Source organism: Pleurodeles waltl, chromosome 5 (assembly GCF_031143425.1).
Source record: "Pleurodeles waltl isolate 20211129_DDA chromosome 5, aPleWal1.hap1.20221129, whole genome shotgun sequence".
Classification (NCBI taxonomy): domain Eukaryota; kingdom Metazoa; phylum Chordata; class Amphibia; order Caudata; family Salamandridae; genus Pleurodeles; species Pleurodeles waltl.
In genome coordinates, this window is record NC_090444.1 from 1,738,678,938 (window position 1) to 1,738,694,250 (window position 15,313).

General features: G+C 43.8%; 1 protein-coding gene across 1 annotated transcript in view; it reads right to left on the minus strand.

Moving 5' to 3' along the window:
* Nucleotides 1-15,313, minus strand: part of LOC138297428 (cysteine-rich venom protein-like) — a 641,907-nt gene that overhangs the window by 157,774 nt on the left and 468,820 nt on the right. Inside the window, exon 6 of the mRNA XM_069236788.1 lies at nt 11,587-11,672. Within this exon, the coding sequence (XP_069092889.1) occupies nt 11,587-11,672 (86 nt within the window). The remainder of the gene's footprint in view (nt 1-11,586; nt 11,673-15,313) is intronic.

The window sequence follows — 15,313 nt, forward strand, 5'->3', positions numbered from 1 at the left end:
GTCCTCCCGTGGGCCTTATTGTAGCAGACTTTCCCAGCTATGGTTGGGTACCTCACTGGTGCCAACAGCCTAGGATGGTTTGGATAGCCAGAGTCACCTGTGAACAAAATGGTAGAGAAATACAAACATGCATGTAGGACATGAAACATAGTGATGGCAGGAAACATACATTGCAAACACATATTTCAATTGTAACTTACCAACCAGCCAGTCCCTCTCTGTGTGGAGTTGTGTCATTAGCAATAGGACATTTCATTGTTGTTCTGCATGATAAAGAAATCACGGACTGATCCTGGATACTTTGCTGTGACTAGTGAAATGTACTGGTTTGCCAGACACACCACCTGAACGATGATGGAGGGGACATTTTTCCTGTTCCTATACAACTGCTCATTGGCACTGGGGGGAACCAAGGCTACATGAGTGCCATCAATGGCTCCAATCACATGGGAATGTGTCCCATTGCATAAAAGTCTGCCTTCACATGGGACACATTTGCTCTTTAGGGAAACCTGATGTAGCTGTCCATGTGTTTTAACAATGTACACAGTACATCCTTCACAACTACACTGAACGTGGCCTGATACATTCCTACAGTTAGAGCCACTGTATTCTGAAAGGAGCCAGATGCCAGGAAGTGTAGCACTGACAAGACTTGAACAATTGGAGGTATGCAATAGGGTTTGCAAATGTCAGGCAACAGATCTGGCTCCAACTGTTTACAAAGATTGATGATAGTAATTTAATTCAGACGATATGTCTGACTACAATGTCTTTCCTCCATGGTGTACAGGTCTACTAGTGGACGGTACACTGGTGGTCATCTTCCTCTCCTTGTGGCAGGGTAACTAGTTGAAAACACGTAAGCATGCACACATCAAGTACAGTTTGATAAATTACTCACACATAAAAGCTTTGGAGGTCAGTGACTACCTCTGACATATGCAGGGCAGCACATAGATATGCATCTGATGACATCCTCCTTGTTCCACATTGCCTCAACTAAATATGGCAATACACTGAATAATTCACCTGTTACTGTACATGTTTGTAAGATGATTCATTTAGACATGTGTCACACATATTCTGGGACATAATTAACAATTTCAAAACATATAGGAACCTCTGAGTAGTTGAACATTACTGTCACCACATGTCCTCCTACAACACTGCATTGACAACACAGATGCACAAAACGTCACCTAGACATGAGAGCAGGATTTACAGATGTGCTGCACAAAATGGGGCATAGTTAGTGACGCAGATCATTATACACTTCCATACTTGAAATGTACTCAAAATAGCAGCCGCCTCACCTACTGTACTGGACATGTGAAAGTGACCTAAGTCCGTCGGTGCAAGTTGTCATGGCAGTAGGCGGTCACAACCACTGTGTTATTTGACATTGGAACACATCACTGCCTTTGGCGAACTTGGTCCAATGGCGATGTCCACCAGCAGTGATGGTCATGTATGTGGCGGGCGTGACCGCCATCTTCTGCAGCATTACTCACTTGACTGCTAACGATAGTGCCAGCAAGACCTCCACAACCTGAGCTGCTGTGTACTGCCTCTGGGAGCTATCATGCTACGTCCTGCAGGTGGAAGGGCCCCTGCCTTCACCCCTGAAGAGCTGGAGAAGCTAGTAGAGGAGGTTATACCCTTGTGTGGACAGCTATATGGTGCACCAGAGGAGCAGGTGAGTCCAATGTCATACCTATGTGTGATAGGTGTGGTGAATGAAGGTGTACCGTTTATGTGAACTAGTGAAGGTGTTGATGCTTGCAGATGGTATTTTGTGAAGGAATGTGAGCTGAGAGGACGGGATTGTGTGCCTACTTGCGGTTACTGATGTGTGTGGCCACTGCTATTGGTATGGTGCATATGGTCATGACTTTCTCCTTTTGACTGTGTCATCCATGCAGGTCAACGCCCATCAGAAGAAGGGAAACTGGTGTGCATTCACCAAGCAAGTGCAGACCCTGGGGGTCTACAGCCTGTGGAGCACCCACTGTAGGAAGCGGTGGGAGAACCTGAGACACTGGGCCTGGAAGACCGCAAAGTCCCAGCTGGGGATGTCCTCCCAATGAGCGAGGGGTGCCTGTCGGACTTTGACCCCCCTAATGGCCCACATTTGGGATGTGGCCTACTCTGAGGTGGAAGGCGTTTGAGGGCAGCACAACAGCCATGAGGGGGTAAGTACTGACAGAACTCATTTACTTTCCTCTGATAGTTAACTGTGTGCTTTCTAAGTATTTCATCTGTGAAGATGTTGTTGGTTCTACAGGTATGTTTTCTACTTGGAATATATGGTACTCAACTAGAGTAGCCAATATATAGACACAGGTGTGGCCATTGTAATGCCCATGAAAACATGTTGAGCACCTGTATGTAGCAAATAGTATGACTGCATGTGGAGATGCACCTGTGACTGAGGCATATGTGTGACTCTACTCAGGCACATATAAATCTGCCCTGCTGTGTCATCCTTCCCAACTAGTGTCCCCAAGCCCATTCATACAAAAGGTGAGTCATGTTGCTCTAATGTGTCTGACCACTCCCATTTCACAGGATCAGCTGTATGTCCAACAATGGGTCTGACAGATGAGTTGCAGGGCCAAGTAATCCTGTGTTCTGAAATATTTGTACACTGCATTTGAGGGTGACATCCAAATCTGGCTTTTGCTATAGCCAACTAAGTACTGTCCCTATGAGGTTTGAGGAGGTGTCCCTGTCTGTCTTCATGTAATACTCATACAATGGGAATTGTGAAGTTTGATAAGGGTGGACATTCTAAAATATGGAACTCGTGTAGTCATTAGACCTCCACATGTCATGGTATATCATTGACATGTTCAAAAATGAACTTGTATCCCAATGTGAGAAGGCAAGTGGCTAGGCTGCTTAACCATTAGCACATGTGTATTGTCCATTCTAGATAGGCCAATGCAATACTAATAGGAGTGCAATATATGCTAGTTGCTACCTACATTATGTGTCAATTGATACTTCACGTTTGATTGTATTTTGTTTGATTATTTTTACCAGACGTACCTTAGCTCATCTGAGGCTGTTTGGACAGTTATGGTTATGCTAATTTCTGCCTGACTTCATGGTGTATCAGATGTTACATATCAGCTACACATGTAAATGTTGTGGGATATGTTGTAAGTTAAATAGCTTTCCTGTACGTGGATGTGTCATTCATGGGTAAACTGGTTATCTGTTGTGTAAGTGTTAAATATGTACATAGGTAGTGAGGATAAACTGTCAGGGCAGTATTTATTGATGGAGCTGTTGTTATTTTATCATGTCGGTGCTTCTATTAAGCATGTATGGTAGAATGATATAAGCCCCTCAAGCAAAATATATGGAGTCCATAGTTTTGTTGCTGTATCTCTGCTCCGTAGGGTTGTCTGTGGATGTAGCCTGTGTGATAGGTAGCCCCCAATTGCAGTGTTTATGTGCCTATGCATCTGATTAGTGGGTGCAACAAATGATGAATCCATAGTTAGTATTTAGATAGATGTTTCCAGACATGTACTGTGAATTGGTGATGCCCACTGTATACACATGACACATGTAGTGTATTCCTCAGAAAATGATGCCATTGTGTTAGTAATGTACATAATGATCAGTCAGGTATGTGATTGGAAGACAAGATGCTGTGTTGTATGTGAAGTGTGATGACTTACCTTTCATGGAACATGCCTTCTGATGATGAACTGGGCAGGTGTGGAGTCGGAGTATGCATGATACTGTGTTATCAGTCCCCTGCATTTCCTTAGACTGATGTAATGATGGACAGTGATGAGCTGAATGAGGATACATGTTTTGGTTTAGCCAATCCATCCACTGCATGCTGTTTTTGAGTAACAGGTGGTTTGATGGGATGGTCAAGTAGTGGTCAGATGGTTGGCTTATGTTGTCGGTGAAACTGTTGTCAAATGGGAAAGTTAGAAGTATCTTCTTGTGACATGATGTAGGCTATGAAGGGTATTTGACTGGGTGTTTTCAATCAGGAGATGTATAGCTACTGTTGTGCATGTTATAATGTTTGTGTGTGTGAAGAATGTGATGTCCATCTCTCTCTCTCTCTCTCTCTCTCTCTCTCTCTCTCTCTCTCTCTCTCTCTCTCTCTGTTTGTGTGCATCAACAGCAGCAGGCAAAGTAGATGGGGCACACTCAAGTGGGGAAGCTGCCGGCCACAGGACCCGGAGTGCTGAGAACACTGACAGCTAGGAACCCAGTGGCCCGGAGGGTGAGGGAGGAGTTACTGGGGAGACATGTTTGATGTCATCATCCTCAGAATCCTTCTCCAGTGGACACTCCCTGGCAATGGTGGACCCATCTTGGACCACCCCAGAACCATCTTTATCCACCACCCCACTTCCTACCACCACCCTCTTTGTAGCTCCCCACCCAGTTGGCCAGTCCCGTTCACCCAAGAGGGTGGATGTCTCCTTTACCGTATGCACCCCGACCCCTGCCCCTGTCATCCCTCCGCCCTCAGTGAGAAGGCTATTGACCTCTTGAGGTCCATCTCTGTAAGTCAGTCGACCATCTTCAATGCCACCCAGGGACTTGCAACGCAAGTCCAACAGGATAATGCATTCCTGGAGGGCATTCATGGTGCACTGGCTGGCCTACAGAGACCCTTTGAGGCTGTGGCCTCCACACTGATGGCAGCCAGTCACCCTTGGTCTTCTGTCCCCCTTCCACCTTTCTCTTCCCAATCCGAAACCCCTCTTCCCTGACCCAGCCAAAGCACACAGACAAGCATGCATCCACCTCAACATCCAAGGGAAGGTCAGAAAAACACAAGCACCACAAGACACACCACCTGCATGCACACAAACAACATACACCTGCAGACACAGCAACAGTCACAACCTGCCCAGACACCCCCACCACCCGCAGCATTATAGACAGTACATCAGACACACCTGCAGACACCACAGCATCATTCACAGATCCAGTCACTACAGCTACCTTACCCACAGACAGCACAACAGCAGACCACCACCCTACTCACCACATCCGCAGATGCCGCAACCACTGACACGCCTACATGTAGCACATCAACCAAACTTGTAGTCACCACCCCAACAGACAGTCACCCACCCACCATGGCATCCCCCAGCACCTCCAACCCCCTCAGTCCCGTACACATAAATCCTGTCACTCACTCACCCAACAGACATATACCACCCACAAGCATACCTCCAGCACACACGCACCCACGACACCCACACCAACACATCAGACAACCACTCCCTCACCCTTCACTCCCAAACCCCTTCTGATGACCATCCCAGTGTGTCTAAAAAAGTGTTCCTATCATGTTTTGATCTTTTCCTTACTTCTCTTCCCATGTGAGATGCTCTGTTTCTCTTCCCAGGCCTGTCCCTTCCACCTCCAAGACCTCCCCTGCAAGTACCCAGGACCCTCTCCTGCCAATAAGTCAATCCCCTTCCATGAGTACCCAACCCTCACCTAAGCCTAGACCTAAACCCCACCTCCCAAGTCCAAACCCAAATGTCCCCCTCCCAAACCCTGGGGACAAAGCATTTAATCCAGCACTGGCAGGATGAAGTCACAGGGTCTGCGTCGATCCGGAGGGCGTTGCGTGGAAATTTCTACCACATGGCAAGCGCTGCGCCAATTCCTCTCAGGAAGTTGGGATACTTCGTTCCTGCTCGGCTTTGCGTCGATCCAGTGGGATGTGCGTCGAATTTCTGGTCACTACGCTGGTGCTGCGTCGATCTTCTCCTTGCGAAGTCGGGCTGAGTCGTTCCGGTTCGGCGTGCAGTGATTTTCTCTCTGCGATGCAGGCTGTGCATCGTTTATGGCAGGCGGTGTGTCAATTTTCACCACACCTGGAGTTTTTCTTGCAGGAATGAAGTCTTTTTGGTCCTGAGACTTCAGGGAACAGGAAGCAAGCTCTATCCAAGCCATTGGAGAGCACCTCTCAGCACAGCCAGAGAGCAGCAAGGCAGCAGGGCAACAGCAAGGCAGCAGTCCTTCTCAGACAGCAGTCAGGTGAGTCCTTTGGGCAGCCAGTCGGTTCATCTGGGCAGGTTTCAGGTTCTGGTTCAGGTTCTCTTCTCCAGGAAGTGTCTGTGACATGAGTATTGTGTCAAGAAGTGTCTGAGTTGGTAGGGGCAGAGGCCCTGTTTAAATACCCATGTGTGCCTTTGAAGTTGGGGAGACTGCAAAGAGTGGCTTAGAAGTCCACAAAGTCCCCTTTCAGTTCTATTCTATCTGCCAGGGTCCCAGTAGGGGGTGTGGCAGACCTTTGTGTGAGGGCAGGCTACTGTCCTTTGACATGTAAGTGTCAAGCCCTCCACCCTCCCAGCCTAGGAAGACCCATTCAGTATGCAGATATATGCAAGTGAGGCTGAGCATCCTGTGTTTGGGGTTTATCTGAGTGAATGCACAAGGGAGATGTCAACTGAACCTAGCCAGACGTGGATTGTAAGGCACAGAAGAATTTAAGTGTAGAGAAATGCTCACTTTCTAAAAGTAGCATTTCGAAAATAATAATATGAAATCCAACTTCACCATTAAGCAGGATTTTGTATCACCATTCTGACCATAATAAATATGACCTGGCTACTCCCTTTAGATCAGGATCTACCTCTCAAACAGTATGTGAGGGTAGCCCTAATGCTATCCTATGAAAGGAGCAAGCCTAACAGCAGTGTAAAACAAATTTAGGAGTTTTACACTACCAGGACATACAGAACACACATGTTCATGTCCTGACTTTTACCTACATAGCACCCTGCCCTATGGGCTACCTAGGGCCTACCTTAAGGGTGACTTATATGTAGAAAAAGGGGAGTTTAAGGCTTGGTAAGTACTTTTGAATGCCAAGGTAAAGTAGCAGTGAAACTGCACACATAGGCACTGCAGAGGCAGGCCTGAGACATTGTTAGGGTGCTAATTATTTGGGTGGCACAACCAGTGCTGCAGCCCACTAGTAGCATTTAATTTACAGGCCCTGGGCACATGTAGTGCACTTGATAAGGGACTTACAATTAAATTAAATACGCCAATTGGGTATGAGCCAATGTCACCAGGTTTTAAGGAGAGAACATATGCACTTTAGCACTGATTAGCAGTGGTAAAGTGTGCATAGTCCTTAAGCCGGCAAAAATGAGGTCAGAAAAAGAGAAGGAGGAATGCAAAACATTTGGGGGTGACCCTGCAGAAAGGCCATTTCCAACCGTCGCTGATTCCGTAGTCGTTGGGAGAGTAGGAACAGCTGGAAGACGTGTAGTTCTGGTTCCAATGCGGATCCGGATGAGTATTGCTTCCTGAAGGTGAGTGTCTCCTTTTGTACAGCTGGTTTCCACCTGGGTTTCTGTGGTGGTGCCACCGTGGCAGAAACCTTGGCGATGTGCAACCTTGTAATCTTCCTGGGGTAAACATGGTTTGTGTTGGCCTGCAGGTGTCTACCATCATCCTTGGTGGCTTGACAACACTGTCGGCTATATTCTGTTGTGAATACCGCTATTGTTGTAATTTGGCAGACTTCTCCGCCAGCTTGATGGCAGTATGACCGCCACCGCCAACATGGTGGTCCTCAGACTCGTAATGAGGCCCATAATGTTCTTTTGTAGTTTTTATTCTAAACCCAGGTCTTGAACCATCAAAGACTTCTTGAATAACTTCATTTCTCCCAACGTTTAGTATCTTATTAAGCAAAAGCAACAGTTTATACTTTTCTTAGACTTTTGTTCAAGATCAGGAAGAGTTATGAGCATTTCTCTAGGTGATATGTCTGGGTTTATTTTGATTTGGGGATACTATGCCGAGGTCTTTTACATGACTTTGTGCACTAGTAGGAGCACATAGCAAATCCATTTATTTGTTGTTGTTGTTCTCATCTCCTGGCACTTATTGCTTGATTAATATGTCTATCTGTGTAGGTGTCCCTTGTGTTTGCACTTTTGAACATTATCAAATTATTTTTAAGTTTTGATGATTGCTGAATTCTGGAGCTGCTAAAGCATTATTTTGTTTTTAACTGTAATATTTTAACTATTGCTATTGTTTTAACATTTCTTGATACCATTGAATTTTAACGTATTATATTGTACTTGTATGGCATAGTTTCAACAAAACTGAATAAAGTTATGATTGATACTAATAAGTCCCCCCTGAGGTAGGCTCTGCATACTCATAGGCAAGGTGGCATTTAAAAAGTAGGACATGTGTATCATTGCTTTACATGTCCTGACAGTGAAAAACTGCGAAGTAATTTTTCACTGTGGCAAGGCTGACTTCTCCATGGAAGTGCATTGAGGTATCTTATAACACCTTGAAATCCTTAACTTCAGTTTGGTGATAGCTAGAAATGTTTTCCTGCCTAAGACAAATGTTCCTTCCTTCTAGTAGTCAGTGTTACATGACTGTTGATGGTTCCCCTGTGGTGAGATGAGCAATGCTCCCAGATAGTAGACAACGAGAACTGTAGGATAGTTTACAGTAAAACGCGCAGGAAGTGCTGCAAAAGTGGGTATGGCCACCCATCTGAACTTTTACCCCATTGGTTAGAGTGTGATCAAGACATTCCCCCACCCACGGCCATTACTGGGCATAAATGTGGCACCTCCAGGACCCTCTTCAGAAAACCTGTGCACCTATTGAAGGCGGAAGAAGGACAGCTCCTGCTGGTGTGACCTGAGATGAAAATCATGAATGCTGGAGCTGCTCCCACTTGCACCCAGGACTGAGAAGTGGACTTCTAGGGTCAGTAGGCTGACCTCCCTTTAAGCTACAGGGACACAAAAGCTGCTTGAAGCCCACTTTCCTGAAGAGCCTAGTTGACCTCTTCAAACCCGACTTGCCTGGACCTTTCAAGTGGTTTCTACTGGAGTAAGTCCTGACCCCTATGTGGTGTCCCTAAGGCTATGGGGTCCTTAATTAAGTGTCAGAGTGTACTCCTCCTGCCCAAACTGCAAAAGCTGGGACTGAGACATATTTTGCCAACTTTTTCTCTGTAGAACTTGTGGGAGACTGGGACCACCTTTGAAATGAAGCTGTCGTTGTCAAATCCACAGTTGGTTTCAACTTGGTAGTGCAACCTGCTGATGGATTCGGAAATCCAGAAAAGTTTCTAAGTCCAAACCCAGAGGGCTTTACCGGGAGCAATGCCAAGCCGAAGCCGATCAATGTTGGGACCTTATTGGACACAGATGCCAAACTTCATCAACGGCCTCACTGAACCCTCATTTTTCATCAACATGCCGAGGTCAAACTCCAACTCACATCCAGCATGCCCCATTACTTGTCAACGTTCACCATTTCATCAGAAAGCTTTCTACATCTGACCTCTAAATCAGACATCATCTTCTCTAGAAATCTAAAACACAGAATTTAGTATTCTTGCCTGTTAGACTTTTGATCCTTGGTGTGGTCTCCCTTAACATTTTGCCTCTGTTTCTCAGGTTGTTGATGTGTGCTGGACTTTGTTTTTGCTGTTTTTGTTACTCTGGGCACTTTACCACTGCTAACCAGTGGTAACGTGCAAGTGCTCCTTTACAAAATGTGTATGTAATTGGCTTTTCATGATTGGCACATTTGATTTACTGGTAAGTCCTAGTACAGTGCACTAGAGGTGCCCATGGCCTGTAAATCAAATGCTACTAGTGGGCCTGCATGACTGGTAGTGATACCCACATAAGTAGCTCTGTAATCATGTTTCAGACCTGCCACTGCAATGTCTGTGTGTGCAGTTTTAACTGTAAATTCGACTTGGCAAGTTTACCCACTTGCCAGGCCTAAGCGTTCCCTTTTCTTACATGTAAGACACCCCTAAGGTAGGCTTTAGGTAGCCCCAAGGGCAGGGTGCAGTGCCTGGTTAAGGTAGGACTTATAGTAATGTGTTTTATATGTCCTGACAGTGAAATATTGCTAAATTTGTTTTTTCACTGTTGCAAGGCCTGTCCCTCTCATAGGTTAACATGGGGGCTACCTTTAAATTTGATTAAAGTGTAGATTCCCTTTGGGAGCGGATAGATATGTGGAGTTTGGGGTCTCTGAGCTCACAATTTAAAAATACATTTTTTAGTAAAGTTGATTTTAAGATTGTGTGTTTGAAAATGCCACCTTTAGAAAGTGAGCATTTTCTTGCTTATACAACTTCTGTGACTCTACCTGTTTTTTGGATTCCCTGTCTGAGTAATTTTGACAGTTGGGCTGGTTGCACCTCTCACTGGACACTGACACAAAGGGAGCTGGGGTGTAGTCTGCATTTCCTGATGAGCCATCTGTGCTAGGAGGGAGTGGAGGAGTATTCACTCACACCTGAAAGGGTTGTGCCTGCCCTCACACAATGCAGTCTCCGACCCCCTTGTATGTGTCTGGGGCCTGGCCTGGGCAAGGCAGGATTTCACAATCAAGAGAGACTTTCCTTTGAAGTAGGCCTACTTCAAAGGGCAAAATGGATATAAGAAGGGAACCCAAAACCACAGACTTTAGAACACTTCTGGAAACCAAGAGGAACCTCTGCCTGGAGAAGAGCTAAAGAGCTGAGGAAGAAGAGCTGCCCTGCCTGTGACTGTGCTTTGTGGAGCTATTCTGCATTTGCTGCTTCTGCCTGTGCTAAAGGACAAAGACTGGACTTCGTGTGCCTTCCTTCTTGTGAGGAACTCTCCAAGGCCTTGATTTAAAGTGTTCCTCATGTTGTTTGAAGTCTAAGAGACAGCAAATACTTCTCTCTGCCAGCACCTGGAGTCTCTAGAGAGGTTCCTACTCTGCCAAGTGGTGCCCATCCCATTCCTGGGACCCTGAAAGGAGAAGCTGATAGCCCAAGAATGAGTAATCCATGCACCGACCGCCGTGCGGGGAAATGATCAATGCGACTCCGATCTGCTGCTGAAAAATCAACGTTCGCCTGCAACGAGACCAGAAGATTGACACCCAGAGCTGGGCAAATGATGCACAGCATTGCTGACGGAGGCTGGTGAGATCACAACCTTGGCTGCGTGGACTAAAGGAGAAACGATGCAAGGTCTCTTTCGTGAGTGAAATCGATGCATCGCAAGCCCTTTTTGATGCACGCTCGCCCTTGGGGGGTTATTTGTGACGCATCCAAGGTACTTTTTCACGCTAACAGCTCTAGTGTTGTGTTTAAAATTACATGAAGACTCTCTTTGCATTTTTAATAATAACTTGACTTGTGTATTGTGGATTTTTGTCGTTTTGGTCTTGTTTTGTTTTGATAAAAACTTTCTATTTTTCTACACCTGTGTTGTGTCATTTTGTAGTGTTTTCATTAAGTTACTGTGTGTGTTGGTACAAACACTTTACACCTAGCACTCTGGAGTAAAGCCTACTGCTCGTGCCAGGCTACCAAGGGGGTACCTGAGGGTGATTCTCTTTTACCCTGACTAGAGTGAGGGTCCTTGCTTGGACAGGGGGTAACCTGACTGCCAACCAAAGACCCCATTTCTAACATTGCCAAAGATCAATCCAAGTCTTTTTAGAAGGATTTTGAAAATCTAATTTTATTTTCATGGCCCTCTATCATTTACAAATAATATAATACTTACAAATCATATAGAAAGTACTTACGCTGGACAGTATTGGCAGACAAGGTAGTAACCTTTTTCACAGGCTCCAGCCGCACATCCGATCTGGTTAGAAGTTGCCCAAACAACCTGCATGTAGAAAGAAAAATCGACAATTTTTTTTACCTTTGAACGAACAGGCTTAACAACGTGTTGGTTTATCTCATCTTTTTATTATAAGAAGAGAGCACATCTACCTTTTTTATAAAGTGCATACACCATTGTTTAGAATATGAAAGACATCGTTACCAAACATATTCAGAGTGAAGGGAAAAGATTAAGCAACAGAACTCAGAAAGGGATTTTATAATATATTATACATTACAAAAGAATTTTGTTTCAAATGTGATTTTGAAACTTATCCTACATTAACATGTTGGTGTTGTCCATAGTGGTTGAAACCAGCCTATTGGTGATATTATACTGGCTTAATGCCTACAAACAAAAAACAAAAAAAAGGTGCTTCAGACACAAACACTCTGACACACACAACTCCCCACGCCGCCAGAAAAAAAAAAAAAAAATGCACAATACAAAAAATGATAAAAAGGCCATTAGCTGTGATCTCACCATTTCAATAATGACGCGACGAGTGCACAAATTAATTATTGACTGCTCTGTCCCAGAAGCAACCAATAATGCCTTTTTAAAATATTTTAGTAAGGGACAAGGCTCCAGCAATTACAAATGGATGCTTTATGGGGGGCTCCAGGCAATACAACATCCCCCCAGGAATGTTAAAAAACAGTGTCTCCTGGGTCATTGAATGGATTATTCCAGTGAACACACTATTGTAGCCAAAGCACTCTGAGCTGGAACTGTATGCTCTTTAGCTGGAGGGCAGAAATCTCTGGTTGTTGGTCTCATGGCTGCACTTTGTGGCCTGAAAAGTGTCATAGAAAGACTCAGAGAGGTTTATGGATGTTTTGAATAGAATAAAAATCCTTTATTTTAAATATTTTTGTGACAATTAGTGTTATGCATTGTTATGTGTGAATTTTTAAGGAATTCGTTATATTATGGTAATTGATACAAATAATGTAGCGCCTTTTTGACAAAGCCAATCTGTTTTAGGGTAAATATTTATTAATCGCATCTTCCATTTGGCTTTTGATCCTGCTAATAGGTCCTCTCCTTGAGATCCCCATAAGAGATGCAACCAGGCGTCCTCCAGTAGAGAGAAATAAAACAAACCACATGGAGTTTCACAAGGAGAGGACCTATTAACAAGATTAAAAGCCAAATGGAGGATGAGATTAATAAATAATTACCCTAGGACCGAATATAATGAAAGAATGGTGCTACCTATAGCAATTTGACAGACCTGATTATGACCCCGGATAGATTAATCTACATAAATGGGGTTGAAATGTCAACATTTTGATATTGTGGATTGTTTGTGAGAGACTAAAAAGTGACTTCTGGACTTCTGGAGTAATATGAGTCCGCCTATGGAAGATCGCAAAAACGTTATGTTTTAACCACATTTTGTATATATTGTACAGAGCACATTTGTACAAACAATTTCCAATTCATTCACTTTCACTGCGCTGTCACTATAGGAGCACCGTAATGATTAAATTCAAAGTATAAGAATGACTGATTTTTACTAAAGAAATATGCATCTAAAATATAATAAAATATGAATTGTTGGCAAAATTTGCACATGGTTGAAGATTGTTTCAAAGTTGTTTCCCAGGAAAACAAGGGTCTTACTTGCCTGTATAGGACCATTGTTTATTTTTATTATTTAATTACCCAAGTTCTAGGGTTAATGAATATGCCTAATTTTCTTTAAATAGTTATTTAAAATGACAGCACTTTACATTTTTACTGTACTTAAAAAAAGAAAAAAGATTCTTGGAAATTCACTGAAAAAAACAGAGGTTAAAGTGGCTTTATAGTTTAGTATGGTAGTCTCATAATTTATATTACAAAAACCTTAATACATAACTGACAGAACACAAAGGTAAAAGTGATAATATAGTTAGGTGAACATGTCACGTTAAAGTACAATTTTGAACAAAAGACACTGAAATTCACCAGTTATAATTAAATGATCTGACTATAACGTGCACCCTTGCCATGCACTGCTTATGACCTCACATATTTCACAAATCATGATATCATCTCTTATGACACCTGAAATGACATCATTGATTACAGCACTGTGCATGGCAGGGACACAAGAGATTTTTGATCATATTCACCAACTCTCTGGTTGCACATGGTTTTTGTTCCTGAGCAACTGGTAATGGCCGCTAGGGCTTCTGTGATTAACCTTCAGCCTGGTCCTGCAACCAAAATAGTGTGGATGGCCAACCCCCGCTACACAAGCAGTGGGAGTTAGCTGCAGGGCCTGGCATCTGACTGACTTATGCAACTCAACAGAGTCAGTGTACACGTAAGTATATATGTGTAATTGAAACAGCCATGTGCATCTGCCATATTTAACGTAATAGGAATCTGATTTAGATCCTGACAGACAGGTGCAGCCTGAAGAGTACCATGGGAGTTCCCACGTGAATTCCTTGCAAGCATGGGTGACCATATAATCACTGATATTCATATTCATAAACAAGTACAAAAGACTTTACTGCACACCTAAATTAAATCCAAAATGGATGCACATAATTAAATACAAAGTAGCGTAATAAATCATAGTACCCCATAACAGATTATAAATTATATTCTAATTGCGTATATTATCCACATTTATGAATATTTACAGTTTATGTTCTGTAGGAGTACTAAAATGCCAAGCAGTTATATTTACACATTAAAAACATTGTAAATCACGTGTGCCATTGTACTTTAGCTTGTCATAGTTGAAACATGAAATATTTACTGTCAAAGTACACCACACGACTGAAATCTCTTCTTCTAAAAATAAGATTCTTTGTCAAAACAGCTTGCTTACAACACTAAAGTAGGTTTATGAAAGCGTTGCAATGGAATGGAATGTATCAGTGCTTTATGACGTTAATTACAGTTTCAAACCATTCATCAGCTAGAGGATGGTATCTCCTTCACAAAGAGGAAATAGTCTCCCTGAGACACCTTTCCCTTTGGGTATCATGTTGGGCAGACTTAGGGAAAATATGCAGTGGTTCCGGGGACTACTTCATGTGCCCTCTGATCGCTTCCCAAATGGAAAACATTTTGGGCCAGGTTTACAAGAAAGTGGCGCACAGGTCCTGATGCACTACTTTCCTTGCGTGTCCCTATGGCCACCTAACAACATCATGGTTGACACATATTTACAATAGGGCGTACCATGGCACATGTTAGGAGAATAGCATCAACATTTTTTACGCTATTGTGGCGCTTTGCTGCACTAGTGTCAAAAATGTTCACGCTAGTGCAGCAAAGTGAAAGGAGGCCCATTGATCACAATGGGTGCATCACTTTAATGCCTGCATTGAGCAGGCGCTAAAAATTACGCCAAAAATGGCATCATTGAAATGTTGTAGATTTTGCTGTGCCAGATTTGCAGGCCTCCTCAAGCCGGTATACCCCCCCTTGCATACATAGGCCATCATTACAACCCTGGCGGTAAATCCAGCTTATCACCAGGCTGAAGGCTGGCAACATACCGTGACCGTGTTGAAAATCCACTACAGGTATTACGACCCACTACTCGTAATCCGCCACAATACAGACACCCACACAAGTCCGCCACACTAATGGTCAGTGATAAACTGGCAATACCAAAACCCACACCGTCACGC